Source organism: Balearica regulorum, chromosome 12 (assembly GCF_011004875.1).
Source record: "Balearica regulorum gibbericeps isolate bBalReg1 chromosome 12, bBalReg1.pri, whole genome shotgun sequence".
NCBI lineage: Eukaryota > Metazoa > Chordata > Aves > Gruiformes > Gruidae > Balearica > Balearica regulorum.
In genome coordinates, this window is record NC_046195.1 from 4043675 (window position 1) to 4058111 (window position 14437).

The window sequence follows — 14437 nt, forward strand, 5'->3', positions numbered from 1 at the left end:
ACAGCAATAAGCTCAAAAATGGGTTTTGTTGAGACTAAGGGTAATTTCTGGCCATGTTGACAAAGTACATTTTATCAGTCAAAAATGTCCAGGAGAGATTAAAAATAATAAATCACTGTATGGATTCACTCTCTTTCCTTAAAAGATCATATTAAATCCTGTAAACATCAGATATCCTTTGGGGGGGGGGGGGGAAGCAGCTACAAGATAGACACAGAGTCAGCACACAGGGGCTGGATCACCAGTGTCACAGTTTGAAATTCAGCAAGTAAGGCTGAGTGAGGTTTTCAGTTTGCTTTTGGTAACTGAAAGGGTGCAAAACAATTTTCACTAACTTGTTTCCATCTGCTCTATTAACAACAGTTTTTGGCTTGTTTTCCAGAACCAGAAGAGATTTTAGTTAATCTGAAAATCACATTTTGCATTCAGTACAGGGACAATTTGAACAAAAGTTATTCTACTTTCTAATTCATGCACAAATATTATGACTTCTCAAGTGGTTAACTGGTTAGTTTTCTAGACTTGCATCTGTCAGAGAGGGAACCAAATTCTCTGGGCAAGTATCAGCAACACTAAAGAACATAACACATCTCAATTTCCTTTCAGAATAAAATGTAAAATAGTCAACATGACCTAAAATCATGCACTATTTTATTTACCTATTTGTATTTTGACGAGATAGCTTAACATTTTCACATGGCCTTTGTAAAATGTCTTTCTAGTTTGTGTGACTATAGCTAGTGTAATATGATTAATTTCTTAGAAAACACATGCATTCATGAAAGGCTATGATAAACTGAACACATTTGCTACAGGGCATGTTTAAAACACTACTGCTTGCAAGACCATCAGTTTGACATAGCCTGTTATAGAACAAAATAAGCCAAAACTAAAACTTGGCATGCCAGCACACTTTAATTCTGTATTTGTGAAATGATTTTTCTAACTTAGGAGCCCTTTTCACTACTTTAAAAGGGAAAACCCACACATACACACAAAGTCTAACAATTCTAACACCACATTTGTTCTTTACCAACTAACATATACCTTGTTATAATGGTTTAAAGCGATTAAATCCCTCAAACTTGTGCATATCCAGGCATTACTAAGGAAATAAAGACACCCATCGCTATTCTTCTTAAATTTTATTCCATAATAAAAAATAGAAGATGAAAGAAATAGAGTGTTCAAGAATTAAAGCAATTATTGGTCAATGCAAGGAGAAGCAAACTAATTATCTGAATGATGATTAAGGACCTGGTTCATCAAAAGTAATTCTGGGTCCTCCATGGCATGTTTGTAGGCTTCTACAAAACAGAAATCCAGATTATCTTTTACTGAAGCAGGTCCTATATTATCTACAGAACACTTGATTTCATATTCTATTTATCCTTCTCTTTTTGTTCTTTTTCCTTCTTTTCACGTTCAGCTTTTGCTTCCTCCTCCTCATGTTGTTTTATCAACTGTTCCACCTCCTTTTGCTTCAGAACCCTTATTACTGTCTTTCCGTTCTCTCTTGTCAGTGTTGCAATTTCAACTGAAACATATGGAACAGACAGCGGCGTTACATTTTGTCCTTCAGACAGAGCAATCATCAGAAGGCTAAGATTTGTGGTTACAACTTGTCCTGCCTCTACGCAAAAGCTTGACTGGCAGGAGATGCCAGCGCTCCTCTTCTGCAGCAGCGTAAACAAGCGCATTAATACCTCTCCAGTGATTCTTTTGCCAGACACGCAGCCATTTCCGCTACCACACTAACGCAGCCTATGATCACTAACCTGTGGTTGTCTAGCCCCTGGGGCTGACCAAGGTGAATCATCCTCAACTAAGCTCTCTGTATGCCCCTTAGAAAGGTTCAGGCTGAGAGCTGCTGCGTCTTCCAAAAACATTTTCCACGTGACAGCTAACAGTCCAATAAACCACATCATACATTCACTACAATGTCTTTATTAAGCACAGGGTGTTATCCCGTATTAACTAACTGCTTACCTTTCTCTGCAGAGAGTTTGCTAACATCCATGGTTTTGTTTAGAACCTTAATGGCTAAAGCAAGTGCAGTCTTCAAGGTCATTTCTCCTTCTTTGTAGTCTTGCTTCAGCATTGACACAGCTGCCTATAAATTTCACAGAAATTAAAATTATGTCTTTGGGCAATCAACCAAACAGTTGCTTTTTGCCAGAGTAACATGAGTAACAACAGTGTTGCTACAGTTACCTATTTCTGCTCTGCACTAGTAATCAACAACTCCGTTTAATGAGTGCAGTCCAATTTATACATCATTTTTTCTGCTAGACTTGAGAGGAAAAAAACCAGAACTTACAGCACTATTATTCCCAATGCATGTAGCTTTCCACCCTCCATAATTTCCACTAGGATCACTTTGATAGAGCTGAAATCCGTAATGCTTATCCCAGCCAATATACAGCAACGAAACACCAAAAGGACGTTTTCCTGTTGAAAAGAAGGCTATTAGCAATCTAAATTTAGTAACAGGATTGGTCATGAGTGACAATTATTTTCTTTCATTTCCTTTTTCAAATCTATTCCTGTGAACTAGGATTTAACAGACTGTTCTGCACTTCTGTTGCTTGAGATAAGCACGCCAGCGTGTCTTTCTAAGTCACAGGGGTGGGGGCAGCAGAGGTTTATTTCATTGAACCCTAAGAGCAGCTCATTTCTGTCTCCACAAATTGTAATTTATCATCTCGGGACTTGAAATCAAAGCTTAATATTTAAAGTAAGTAGCTTAGCCATTAAGCATGTAACTTAACTGTGTCAAAAACCAGGTACATAAAAAGGTCATTCTTTCACGCTACCTATGTGTAAAATACCAGAATTGTCAGTTCGTGTACTAAGGAACGCTACTAACGACACTTTCTAACATGTTGCTGGATACACAGAAATAGTGGGTTTTGAAGTGTTGCAATATTGATACCTCTTCATGTAGTCTTATTTGTGATTTGTTGCGCCATTATGCTGGATAGGCCCAAAATGTTGAAAGCCTACCTATCGAACAATTCTCCGCTGCCTTTTGAGAGCATTCACTACATCCCAGAGCACTCAAAGCATCTACGCAATGGGCCGGAATCTCAGCCATCGATTGCTCAATTACCGAAAAGTAGCACTTTCAGTAGCAAGACAGTAACCATGACTACCCATTTCCCTCTTACATTTGGGTATTGTTTTTCCCAGTATAACTTGTTATGGAAGAATTTGGTAACTGTCCAGGGACTCAGACGCTTCAAATTACGTAACAGAATCATTCTTTAGACATTTAAAAGCACAATGGTTCATCACACATTACCTCCAAACTGTGTATAAGCCTGCTTGATATCACACAGTGCTGTTACCAGCTGTTCACAAGGAATGGGCTCTTGATATTGTAGCAAGTATCTAACAGAAAGAGAAAAAAAACAGGTTTCAAAACTTGTTTTGCTGACAGTGTCCTGTGCCACATTTAACAAGAGATGAGCTCCTAAGTTACAGCCTCTTTGATCTAGCCGTTTTATTTCAAACAATCTACTTCTGCTCTACTAAACGCATGTTCGTTTTGATTTAATACATAAAGAGAACTCAATCTGACAGTGCAGGCAAGTAAAAGCACGTTAACTATCAGGAGACCTACCTCTGTGCAATCAGTCTCAGTTCATTTGTTAGAACATTGGCATCTGAAGTGATTCCTGCAACACTGCAAGCCATATCCCTGCAATATAAGCATACAAATTAACTGAATTCCTATCAATCTCCAACAAATAGTCACGTCTTCACACAGCAGTTCAAGCAGAACACCTATTCGTGTGCTTTTCTGATCGAAACTACATAGCTGCCACATAAAAGAGATTCATCAGCTCCTGCCTTCAGGGTACATGAAAAATATTATCTAACCATTTTGTAAGAGCAGAGGTGGACAACAGAAAGTAAGCGGGTCAGTATGTCCATTATACATACAATGCCGAGAAGAGGATCGTGCCAAAGATGATTAAGTTCTGAGTGCCGTCACAAAAGCCATTAGCTACACACAGGAGGCCACCTGACAGAGCGCACATTGAAGGAGCCATTCAGATGTGACAGGCCTTCAGTGGAAGTTCCTGGCTGACACACTGCATCTGTCTAACTGAAACTTAGTGGTCTTGATTTGATCGTAAGAAAAATAAGCCCTTCACATACTTGATTGTTTCATTAGCTCTTAATTTAAGATCTCTTTTGCCCAATCCGATATCGCTACAAAGCTTTCACTACACAGAAAGGATTCCAGAAAAATAATCCAGGTTATTTTTTCCAAGTGACATTAAGAATTTCTCAGAAGATGGGAGAGCTGGCCTACTCCAGTGTACTGTTACACAGCCTCCTCAGAAATCCAGTACTTCTTACAGTTCTAGCTGCTTTCAAGACCAACGCAGAAGCGGAGGCTGACAAGATGAAAAGCTATTTCTGTTTCATCTGCAACCTTCTGGCAAGGATGAAGCTCCATCTCCCTTATAGGCAAGGGAGCATAATCTGTAACACTGTGCTCTGACATCACAAATTCAACTTCCAGAGAGCTAAAAAGGAAGTCGTAATAGGGAGATATATCATCTCTGCTAAAATTGTGGCAAAGGAACCTAAGGCATGTTTTACCTAATTATCTTGTGCTCTTTAAATCCCAACAGAAAAACGAAGGCTTAGGAGAGGACACTGGGCCAAAATACCATGGGGATTTTTGGGTGCATTCTTTATTCTGCCCCCTCCAAATGGTATTTTATAAAACTGAGAATTCCCAATTTTCTTATGTGCTGCAATAACATTACCTTGTATGGAGAGGTACTGATAAACAGGCTATTCCACCTAGACAATTCTCTTAGACATTAAAAAAAAAAAAGTGACGCTTCTAGTTTAGAAGGAGAACTACTGAAGCAAACGCTGACAAAATAGTCGTATGTGTCTAAAATAGCGAACAAAAAGAATACTAACCAAATAAAATAAAACCAGTTTCAGTGCTAAAATCTCTGAAAAACAGCAGTGTTTTGTTACTGCTGAGTCACTGGATATCTGATCGTCATCTCAACTTACTCATTAAGTTTGTATATCTTCTCCGAGAAAAACACTTCATCAAGAAGCTTGTGAATGTTGCGTCGTTCTGCTGCTAGCAAAACACCGTCATTTGCTAGAATTCCCAAGCAAGTACCTGCATGTCCAATTGCTTCCATTGCATACTCAACTTGGTACAAGCGACCTAAGAAAGGATTTAAATTAGTAACATCAAAAAAGTAACACTGAACAGGACCAAGTACGCAAGGTGGCTTAAATTTTAAAGAATCTGACAGGTGCTCGTTGTGCAACCTAATCTTAGTTCTTCAGTCCGTTACCAGTTGACAGTAAATTAATTGGTTGAAAAGGAGGAAGAAGTCAGAGAAGGAAAATCCACAAATCCAATGAGGTAATACAGGGCACTGCCAATGTGGAAAAAAACCCTTTCTTGAAAAAAAAAAAATAAATTCCACAGAACTCTCTGCTGCAGCAGAATAAGCCAAAACAGATTTTTAATAATCAAATAAAATATTTGATACTAGACTTTAGATAAAGCACGGCTCGTACGTACTGGTTTCAGCATGCATAAGAATAACAAGGAGAGAGACGATTGCACCAGCAGGACATTACGCATTCGCAGGGGGAGGGGAGCAACAGTAACAAAACCCATCCATATGCAAACAAAAGATGAATGGTAAAGATCTGCTCAAGTTAATCCACAAACGTGGCAGGTGGTATTACTCGCTAATGGGACACGGTCTCACCATTGATTCAATTAGAACTAATTTGGATGCCCCCACTTTGGGCCCTTAGCGTCCTTACAGAATTGGGCGCTACGTCCAATGATTTCTGCATCTCTTCTACGGAAGGAAACACGCTATAAACAACCAACCTTTGTACAAGTAGTTTGTTAGTTAGTTTTGAGAAGCTGGAGGGAACGGTCAGAGTTTACTTGAAAGCGCGGGGTTAAAAAATACCTTCTGGAGAAAATATGGTAGTTCTGGAGTCATATCTTCGAGACTGTAAAAAGCAACAGCTCATTAAACATCATCGTTCTCTTGTCAGAAAGCAACATTCTAAAATTAGCGACGCTCTGAGCCGCACATAAACCCCCCAACGGCTTAGCGACCTCAGTTTTGTACCACGGCAAGAAAGTGACGCCGCTACCGCTACACACGCGGGCCCGGCCCACGGACACCGCTGTGCCCACACCCCCGGCCCGCAGGGGCCGACCACGCTGCAGCCGACCCACCCGCGCCGCTGGCGGACCGGACCGTGACTCGACGCGGCCCGCGGCTCAGGGAAAGCCCCGGGGAAGGCGAGCCCGGCCCGCAGCTGCCACTCACCATCGTGCCGGGGACGCGCTGCGGGCAGAAGGGAACCGAGCCTGCAAGACACCACAGGGCACGTTAACCGGCACCGAACGCCGCGCCGCCCGCCCCGCCCCGCGCAGACGGACCCCGGCCCCGGCCAGAGCCCCAGAGGGCGCTGCAGCCGCGCGCGGCCGGGCGCCCCCCCCCCCCCCCGCGGCCGCAGTGCAGAGTCATCCTCACGGCGACAAAAGGCGAGGGCCCCGCCGCCTCCCGCGGCGCGCAGGGGCGCGCCGCGCTCCCACCAGCCCGCCCGCCCGCGCGCCCTCACTCACGGCAGGCCTGAGGAGACCGAGCGGCCGGGGATAGACCAGCGATTCCCGTCCGACGGGGAAGAACCGGGCGCTTCGGCCGCGCCCAAACCTTCACTGCGGCGTCGGAAATGGCCGCCGCGCCTGCGCGGTGCCGTGTGCCGGACTAGGGCGGGGCCCGAGGCCCCCTTCCCCCTGCTGCCGCCTGGCGGGGCTGGCGCTCGTGCCCGTACCTGCGCACCCGCCCGTTGGGGCGGCGCGCGCAGCAGCTCTTGCCGCCCTAACGGTTCTCCGCGCGGCCACCGTAACGGCTGCCCGCGCGGCCCAGGGCCCGACCGAGCCCGAACCCTGCCGCGCCGCCCTAACGGCTCCCCCGCGCGGCGCAGGGGCCGGCCCAGCCCCCCCCCCCCCCCCCCGCACCGCCCCCTTGGCGCTGTGGGGAGGAGCGGCCGGTCCCGCCCCGATCGCGCCAGCCCGCGGCCCGGAAAGCGGCAGCGGCTGGCGCGGGGACGTGAGGCAGAGCCGCTGAGGGGAGGGCACTGACCCCCGCCTCAGGGAGGGGAGAGAGACCCGCGGCCCGGATCGTGCCCCGTCCCCGCCCGAGCACACACCGCGGTGGAGGCGCTCAGCGCCGGCAGCGCTGCCTTTATTGCAATAGAGTCAGGCGTCACCATGCCAGTACCTCAGCGGCCATCGATCTACTTGGCAGGTCCATGATTTGGATATGCGTCGGCAGTCTCAAACCACGTCTTCTCTACAGCGTCTTGGCCCATCTCGAACATTGTCATTAAGTGCTTCCATCCGGTTTTGGCTGTGATCATGAGGTATTCCTTATTCTCTGGGTACAGCAGAGCTGTGTGGGCTGCTATGACAAGCGACTGGGAAAACCTCCCGCTTACCAAGAGAAAGAGGGCACCTCTCTCCGCCTCTGTGAGTGGCAGAACGCTTTCAAACCCTGCCAGAACATGCCCTCCAACACCGAGAGGATCTGGGCTCTCGATCATCATGTACATGATAGCTATTGCAACTTCAAATACATAATACCCGTAACTCATGTCACTAAAATCCAGGATGCCGGACACTCTGTACTGAGGATTCTCAAGGGAAGCAGAACTGGAGTCTACTAGAATGTTGTGGTCATTAAAATCTCCATGATTGATACCTAAACACAGAAGAAATAGAGACAGTATTTAATAATTATTAAACATCAGAATCTAACTTTTTTTCCATTTCTCAGTGAAACAGCTTTGAAAAGATGCATAGAGGCTCAAACTAACACTCAACTACAAAACCATACTAGTCTCCCTCAGCATCCAGCGTTGCCTTTCGCGGCCTCACTGCTTCCTAGGAAGCTCCACTGCACCAGCGGATCACCAGATAGCAATTGATAAAGGGAGCCTTACAAGATCTTATCCTGGTCTGGTAGTACCTGTGATATGCCACATGTTTTTAAACACGGAATAGCAGTTTTCAAATTATGAAACTGTCAAATTATCATCAACATCAATGTGACTTAAATTCCAAACATATGATTAAATAGTTATTTGGGGCTTTATGAAAGGAAGTCGTGTACTCCATATATTCTTACTAAGCTGGTATAACAGCATGAAAATCATCCCCTTAACTGGAAGCAAACTCTTCAGAAAGGTCAAAAACTGAACCTGACTCCGGACAGCACATTCCTCCTGGCTTATTCTGCCCTGTGTTCATTCAGCACAATATTTGCACATGTCTAACTAGGGATAAAGGAGACTTTTTTTTTGCCTTTTTTTTTTTTTTTCTTCCTTCTCCACAGACCCAAACTCCTGTAAGAAATTTCAGTGTCTCAGTTCAACAGAATTACAACGAGAATAAAGTACTCACAGGCTCGAAAACTGCTTAGCTTGGGTATTACTTTCCCTTTAAACTGCTCAATAACTTGTTCCACAACTTCACGATATTTGTTCTGGCCCAAGGCATAAGTGTACTGATCTAGAAGGGGAACATTTGCCAGGTTCCAAATGAACTGACCTCGATGCAGACTTTTTACTGATGGATGATGGAATTTCTTTGGAAAAAGCACAAGAGAAAATAGGCCATAAGTAAAAATCCTGGGTTTATGATTAAAGGCCACTGTTAACTTTAACAGGTTCCTAATGAGAGTCACTGAAAAGCACCGTGACTTTGCCTATTGCTTTAGATCAACAAGTAAAAGAACAACCTGAAGAATGAAGGCAAGCAGCTTCATATCTACACACAACCTGAATATTTTTTTCCCCCATTCTTTAGCTACAAAGATTATCTTAAGTCATTCATCACTTAAATTATTTAACATGGATACTGGCTTTCTGTAACGTGCCATTATGCAGCGACTTTGAGGCCTTGCCAAGGCCAGAGTCCCACGCTGGCAGAGCCTGGATTGCACAGCTGGCACTACAGAAAGCCGTCGGAGTAGGAGCAACACAAAACATGCCAGCGTGCCGGGAACAGGCACGGTCTGTGCATTTAGAGGTGGCAGCTTCTGGGGACGAGCCTTAGGATCAGCTGGTACATGACAAGTCCTGAGGACAGAAGTACTTTATGAAGATACTGGACAAAGCTTTGTTCTTATGAACATTTGCCTTAATACACCCAGGTAGCCTAAATATTTTAAACAACAAGGTCCCTAACCTCCCTCTCACTAGCAAATGAAAAAGGTGGTTTGGAAAAATGACATTCACGGAGGAAAAGCATCTCCCACTGCATACCACGCCTATCCTTGAATCGTCTAATGCCTATTAAAGGGGCTTGTGTGCCAGATTCTATCAGGGCATAGGGCAAATAAAGACCCCTTCCCACTAGAGTAGCTAGCTTCCTCTTAAAAAGAAACTCACGCTTGTAATTCAGGCTCTTACAGACAGCTAAATGACAGTCAAAACTGGAACTGTAAGGGAAAAAGTAAGGAACAAGATCAAGCCTAAACCCAAAATCACAACACAGGATCCCTAAATGCTGTATGAAACACTACATTGGTAGGAAGAATGTCATCTGGTAAGCAACCACTATGATCTTTCCAGCACAAATCCGATATTCCAGCAAGTTATAAATGGGATATCAGGTGCGTGAAGGGTAATAAAAAGTCATGAGCCCTTGTTACTGTAAAGCCACCAACAGTCACTTTACAGCCATAAACTTATTTCCATTTAGAGGATGCGAGGCAGGTCAACTTGTTATCAAGTTGACGAAGTAAATTAACTGGGTAGAAAAGGCAAGCTGCATTTTCTGATCTGTCATCAGAAAATGTAATAGTAGTAGTATTCTTAGTATCAATGATATTTTTAACAGTAATGCGTGTAATTTTCTTTCTTTTAAATGACAGACCTTGGTAGATGATAATCCATATGTTAAGGGCATAAAGAGCCTTTTCCATCAAAATTCGCTTTCTCATCAACTATTTCCTCCTTGGCTGGACAAGTCACAGGCATATTTTGAGACTAGCCAGTCTATATAAATTGTTTTAATCACATTATAAGAGCATGACCAGACTGTTAGAAGGCAACAGTAAATTATCTTTCCTGGTTGAAAAAAGCTCCTGTAATTTAAGAATGTGGTTAGTAAAGCTGGCAATTCACATTTCATAATTGTCTGAAGCCAGTAGCCAGAACACGAGAAGGAAAGGTTAATGAAAGGCAATAAATAATGCAAGAGTTCTTTTATGTATCAAACTTAATTACTGGCTGATTTATCAGCTTTATTATCCTGTGTAATTACAGAGTAAAGAACGAACTTACTTTGCATTAAGATTATTCGACTGGAAGCGGTGCAAATGAGAGAAGTGTCACAAATCTCTGTTCATTGGCACAGCTGGCGTTGTAGAGAAAGAAGCAACTGCCACCAATGTTAAATGGTCACAGTTCTAATGACCAAGAAAAAGAGAGCGAGTCAAAATGAATTCAAAATAATAGGTCGGCCAGCTGTGCCTGATGTCCGTCATTCAGAAATGCTTTAAAACAAGCTCTACATGCTTCCAATTTGGGCAGCCTGGGGGTCGCTCTCTTTATTCACCAGGTTTGAAACACCAAACAGGTGAGTTTTGCATAAGCAAAAAGAAACCCTTATCTTCCTGTTCACGGTACAAAAATGAACTGCAAAAGGATCACCGATACCACGTCATAAGCACCAACTGGTGATGTTTCTTGGGGAGACGCTTGAGTAATGGACAGCTTGGAGGTTGGCACCTGAAAGATGAGTTAAACTGACATCTGCATTCACCAACTGGGATTTTGCAGATCAGGAAAGCAGACAGCAAGAACAAGAAGAAACAGAGAGGAGAAATTAATTGAGAAAGAAGTTTGTGAGGCCGGAGCAAGGGAAACTCACCTCTGAGAGAGCTTTATCCAAACTGGCAGCTAGTTTACCGATCTCATAGAAAATCTGAGTATTTGTAGCAATTTTTGCTACAGGCGTACCTGGCAGGTAAGTCAGGAGTCTGACCGCGTACTTTTTGTTCCCAGGTCCGGTATCTAGCAAGCAAAGAGAGATGCAGTCACTCGCTTCAATATGTGCTAGTAAGTATCAGTTAAGGCCAGAGGCAAAAAAGGTTTATGCCAGCGTAGAAGTCATCAGATGGAGCCGATAAAGCAGATTTAATTCAAAGGCTTGATTTACCAGACTGTTGTACAGTGATGTGCAAACCTTAACACACTTGCAATCTATGCTGGCCTTCTAGCCCTTACGCTTGGAAACGGACTCTGCACACAGCAGGTCTCCTCCGGTGCCCGCAGACACCCACTTACGCAGTTTTGCAGCAGAACAGGACGTCTCAGGAATCCCAGCTTTTGTATGGAAGTTACAGTGAAAATACAAGCAAAACGTCAACACGGTCTTTCTTCCAAGCGCTGTTAAAGCCATTTGCTCTGGCATCATAGATGGCCTAGAACTGTATTTTATACCATTCTGTAGACAAATAATTTGTAACATCATTTAGTCAATGAGGCCCTTTATCCCTTTTCTTGTGCATGGACAGGTCAGATCGATATTTTCTGAAATTCATTCTACTGAAGTTACTTTCTAAATATTTTCTTAGTTAATTATTAGTCTCTTTGACTTGCTTTGCTTCTGGTATTTTCAGTTTGGACTAGTATGGCTGGACACACAGGTCATCTGATACATATCCCCTAATACTGAAAAAATAAGCCTAGAGTTTTACTTGAGTATATATATGGCATACCATATAGCAAGCTACTGCCAAGCTAAGGGTAATAGCAGGGCAATAAAAGTGTTCCTAATTGCTCACCTCCTGACTCCAGAGACATTATGTTACCATCTTTTGTAAGGTAAGGAGTAGCTGCAGGAAAGCCTTCAGCGTTGAGAAACATCATGGCCTGGGTCTGTGCTTCAATGAGGTCAGGCTCCTGGCTGTCTTCCGAATTGGTGATTTTGAGGACATACTCATCAGCACCTTCAGCTGCACCTTTGTTTCTTGAGACACGCACGTGAAAATTCTGATCGTCGTAGCTGGGAAGTGGCCTGATCCAAGACACCTTTAATCCAAACACCCTGTCAACCAGTTCAGTCACTTCTTTTTCACCAAATGCTGGTTTGGTGAATGTCTGGGGCTGACTGTCATTTCCAGAAGACGTCATATCTCTAGGAGAAAAAGAGAAGCGGGATGATCTTATCTGTATTCTGACATCAGAAGCAGTAATTACCGCAGCAAAATGCATTCAGGTACTGGAGAAAAGTTTCCTGCATTTATTAACAAGCAAAGAAAACCTGCTAAGCCAGATCTGGTTTCTTACATCATCGTTTTTTGTCAACTACTTAGTCTGTAGCCCCCCCACAAGAAAGACTTCTTGAGAGATGCACTCAATCAGGTCAGCGCAAGTAAGCACGAAAAGCTGTTAACTAGGAGGATTTTTATTAGCTAATTTCCAATAGCAGCCTAACCTGGTACGTTGCTAAGGAGGAACGATTTCCTAAGGAACAGAGTTGCCGAATCTCTGTCCAGAAAGTTCTAAATTCCCATCTGCAAGAGACAAGACATATTTTAGCGAATCTTAATGTTAAAGCAGCCGTAATCTTTCTGCCTGGTAACAGCTTTCAGAATTCCTGCGTTAAGAAACACAGGACAAACCTACAGACGCTCGCCCCGTCTCTCGCCCGCTGCAGGTCTCGGCGCCTGCCCGGCTGCTGGAAGCGCCGAGCCTCGGCCTCCCCCCGCTGCGCGGGCGACCGGCCCTCGGACTCTGCAGGGGCCGCGCCAACCTTTGTCCTGCCCGGGAGGCCCAGGAGCTGCGGGCGGGCGGCCCGCTGCCGGGGAACCCTCCCCGCCCGCCGACGCGCTGCTCGGCTGACAGGAACGCGGCTCTGCGCCCCGAGCCCGGCGCGGCGGGACAGCTGCCTTTGTCCGCGGGGCCCGGGGGCCGCCAGCGCCCCCCGCCGCTGAGCCCTCCCAGCGGCACCCCGCGGTGCCCGGCCCCCGCGCGGGAGCTCCGGGCCCGGCCGACTTCCCCCTCCGCGGGCAGCGGGGCCGGCGCCGAGCCGGGAGCGGGCCCTGCGGGAGCCGGAGCGCCCAGGGCGGGGAAGGGTGCGGCGCGGCCCGGCCGTGCGGTTAGCGGGCGGTGGAAGGCGGCTCCGGGCCTGCCAACTCTGCTCGCATAGCGGGTGCACACTAAGGAACGCACCTTTTTTTTTTTTTTTTTGGTGGTGGTGGGGGTGTTGATTTCAAACAGCATGAGAGAGAGAAGGAAACGTACAAATTCACATCAGAAACGGCAAAAACTTAAGAAACACAGCACTCCCGCTGTCAGGAGAAACAGAGATTTACATTTGAGTATTTTGCTTAAATGCTCTAGCACACAAGATCAAAAACCCCACCAACTGTGTTGACCGAAGATCATTTACCTGTGACAAACCTGGTCTTTAGACTGTACCAGAGTTCAGACTGGGAACACATGTCCAGTCTTAGAGAATTTTAGACTTAAGTAAAAGAATCTCAAACCTCTATCCCCCACACATACCGACTTTTAAGGTCAATATATAAATCCCCCCCCTGAAATTCCCAATAAAAGAAAAAAAAGAAGCAAGCTCCTGCACTATTTGAGGTCCCACTTCAATGGAAAAAAGGATTTAGGAAAGGCTTTGAGGCTAAAAAAAAAAAATCCTGGTTTTAAGAATCCTCTGTCGCAATATTTCAGTGTTATTTGTAATAGTAAGGACATTAAATTGAAAACATGATTTTTATCTAATGGGGAAATAGTTTCCCTTTTCTTAAATTTCCTAAGAAACCAATACAAGTTCCTTGGGTTCCCCCCCCCCCCTCAATTTCAGAAATGTTCAATCACTAAATAAAGTGATTGATCAACTGATAAATATTTTTACCAACTTCTCTTCTCCCTCCCAGCCCCTCTGAAATCACACCAGCAAGTTTCTCAGGAATGTAAGAGCTCTGGAAAATATTCAGGGTTCCCCTGATTTCTGAAGCTGACTGAAGGTTTAGGTCACTGGAACAAAATTGACAGAGCAGGAAAGGATCTTGCTATGACTAAAATACACAGCAGGTTATAGAAAAATCAGAATATACTCATTCTCTCCGTAAACAAAATGGCAACGCATTTTGCAGATCTGTACCTCGTTACTCTTGCCTTAGTTTCCAGACAGTAGCGCCAAGACTGAAGACCTACGGACTTCGGTGCTGCTCCTGCCTGCCCAGTATTCTGGCGGGAAGCACACCGCGGCTGCGAGGTGCACACGCAGGACTAAGGTTGCACTTTGACCTCTTATCATTATCTGTAAGAAAGACTTGATTAATTTAGCATCTCTGTGTTGGATGCAAGTCTAAGGCCTCTT

The 14437-nt window shown here is 44.8% G+C and overlaps 2 protein-coding genes across 5 annotated transcripts; both read right to left on the reverse strand.

Moving 5' to 3' along the window:
* Positions 1-384: 384 nt before the first annotated feature.
* PSMA4 (proteasome 20S subunit alpha 4) lies at positions 385-7037 on the reverse strand. 2 transcript variants are annotated; one of them, XM_075765098.1, is made up of 9 exons: positions 6653-7037; positions 6354-6394; positions 5985-6027; positions 5050-5212; positions 3626-3703; positions 3305-3393; positions 2321-2451; positions 1990-2113; positions 385-1537 (listed from the first exon to the last, which is right to left on the reverse strand). In XM_075765098.1, the coding sequence occupies exons 2-9, from the start codon at positions 6354-6356 to the stop codon at positions 1383-1385; spliced, it is 786 nt and encodes a 261-aa protein (XP_075621213.1). In that variant the 5' UTR covers positions 6357-6394; positions 6653-7037; the 3' UTR covers positions 385-1382. The 2 variants fall into 2 exon arrangements, with proteins under 2 accessions (XP_075621213.1, XP_075621214.1); XM_075765099.1 differs by having other exon boundaries at positions 6561-6863.
* A 207-nt stretch (positions 7038-7244) lies between these two features.
* HYKK (hydroxylysine kinase) lies at positions 7245-14377 on the reverse strand. 3 transcript variants are annotated; one of them, XM_075765090.1, is made up of 6 exons: positions 14219-14377; positions 12536-12614; positions 11883-12235; positions 10967-11109; positions 8492-8675; positions 7245-7790 (listed from the first exon to the last, which is right to left on the reverse strand). In XM_075765090.1, exons 3-6 carry the CDS (start codon positions 12229-12231, stop codon positions 7327-7329), a joined length of 1140 nt encoding a protein of 379 aa, XP_075621205.1. In that variant the 5' UTR covers positions 12232-12235; positions 12536-12614; positions 14219-14377; the 3' UTR covers positions 7245-7326. The 3 variants fall into 3 exon arrangements, with proteins under 3 accessions (XP_075621205.1, XP_075621202.1, XP_075621203.1); XM_075765087.1 differs by lacking the exon at positions 14219-14377 and adding an exon at positions 12723-12965; XM_075765088.1 differs by lacking the exon at positions 14219-14377 and adding an exon at positions 12727-12931.
* Between the last annotated feature and the right edge of the window lie 60 nt (positions 14378-14437).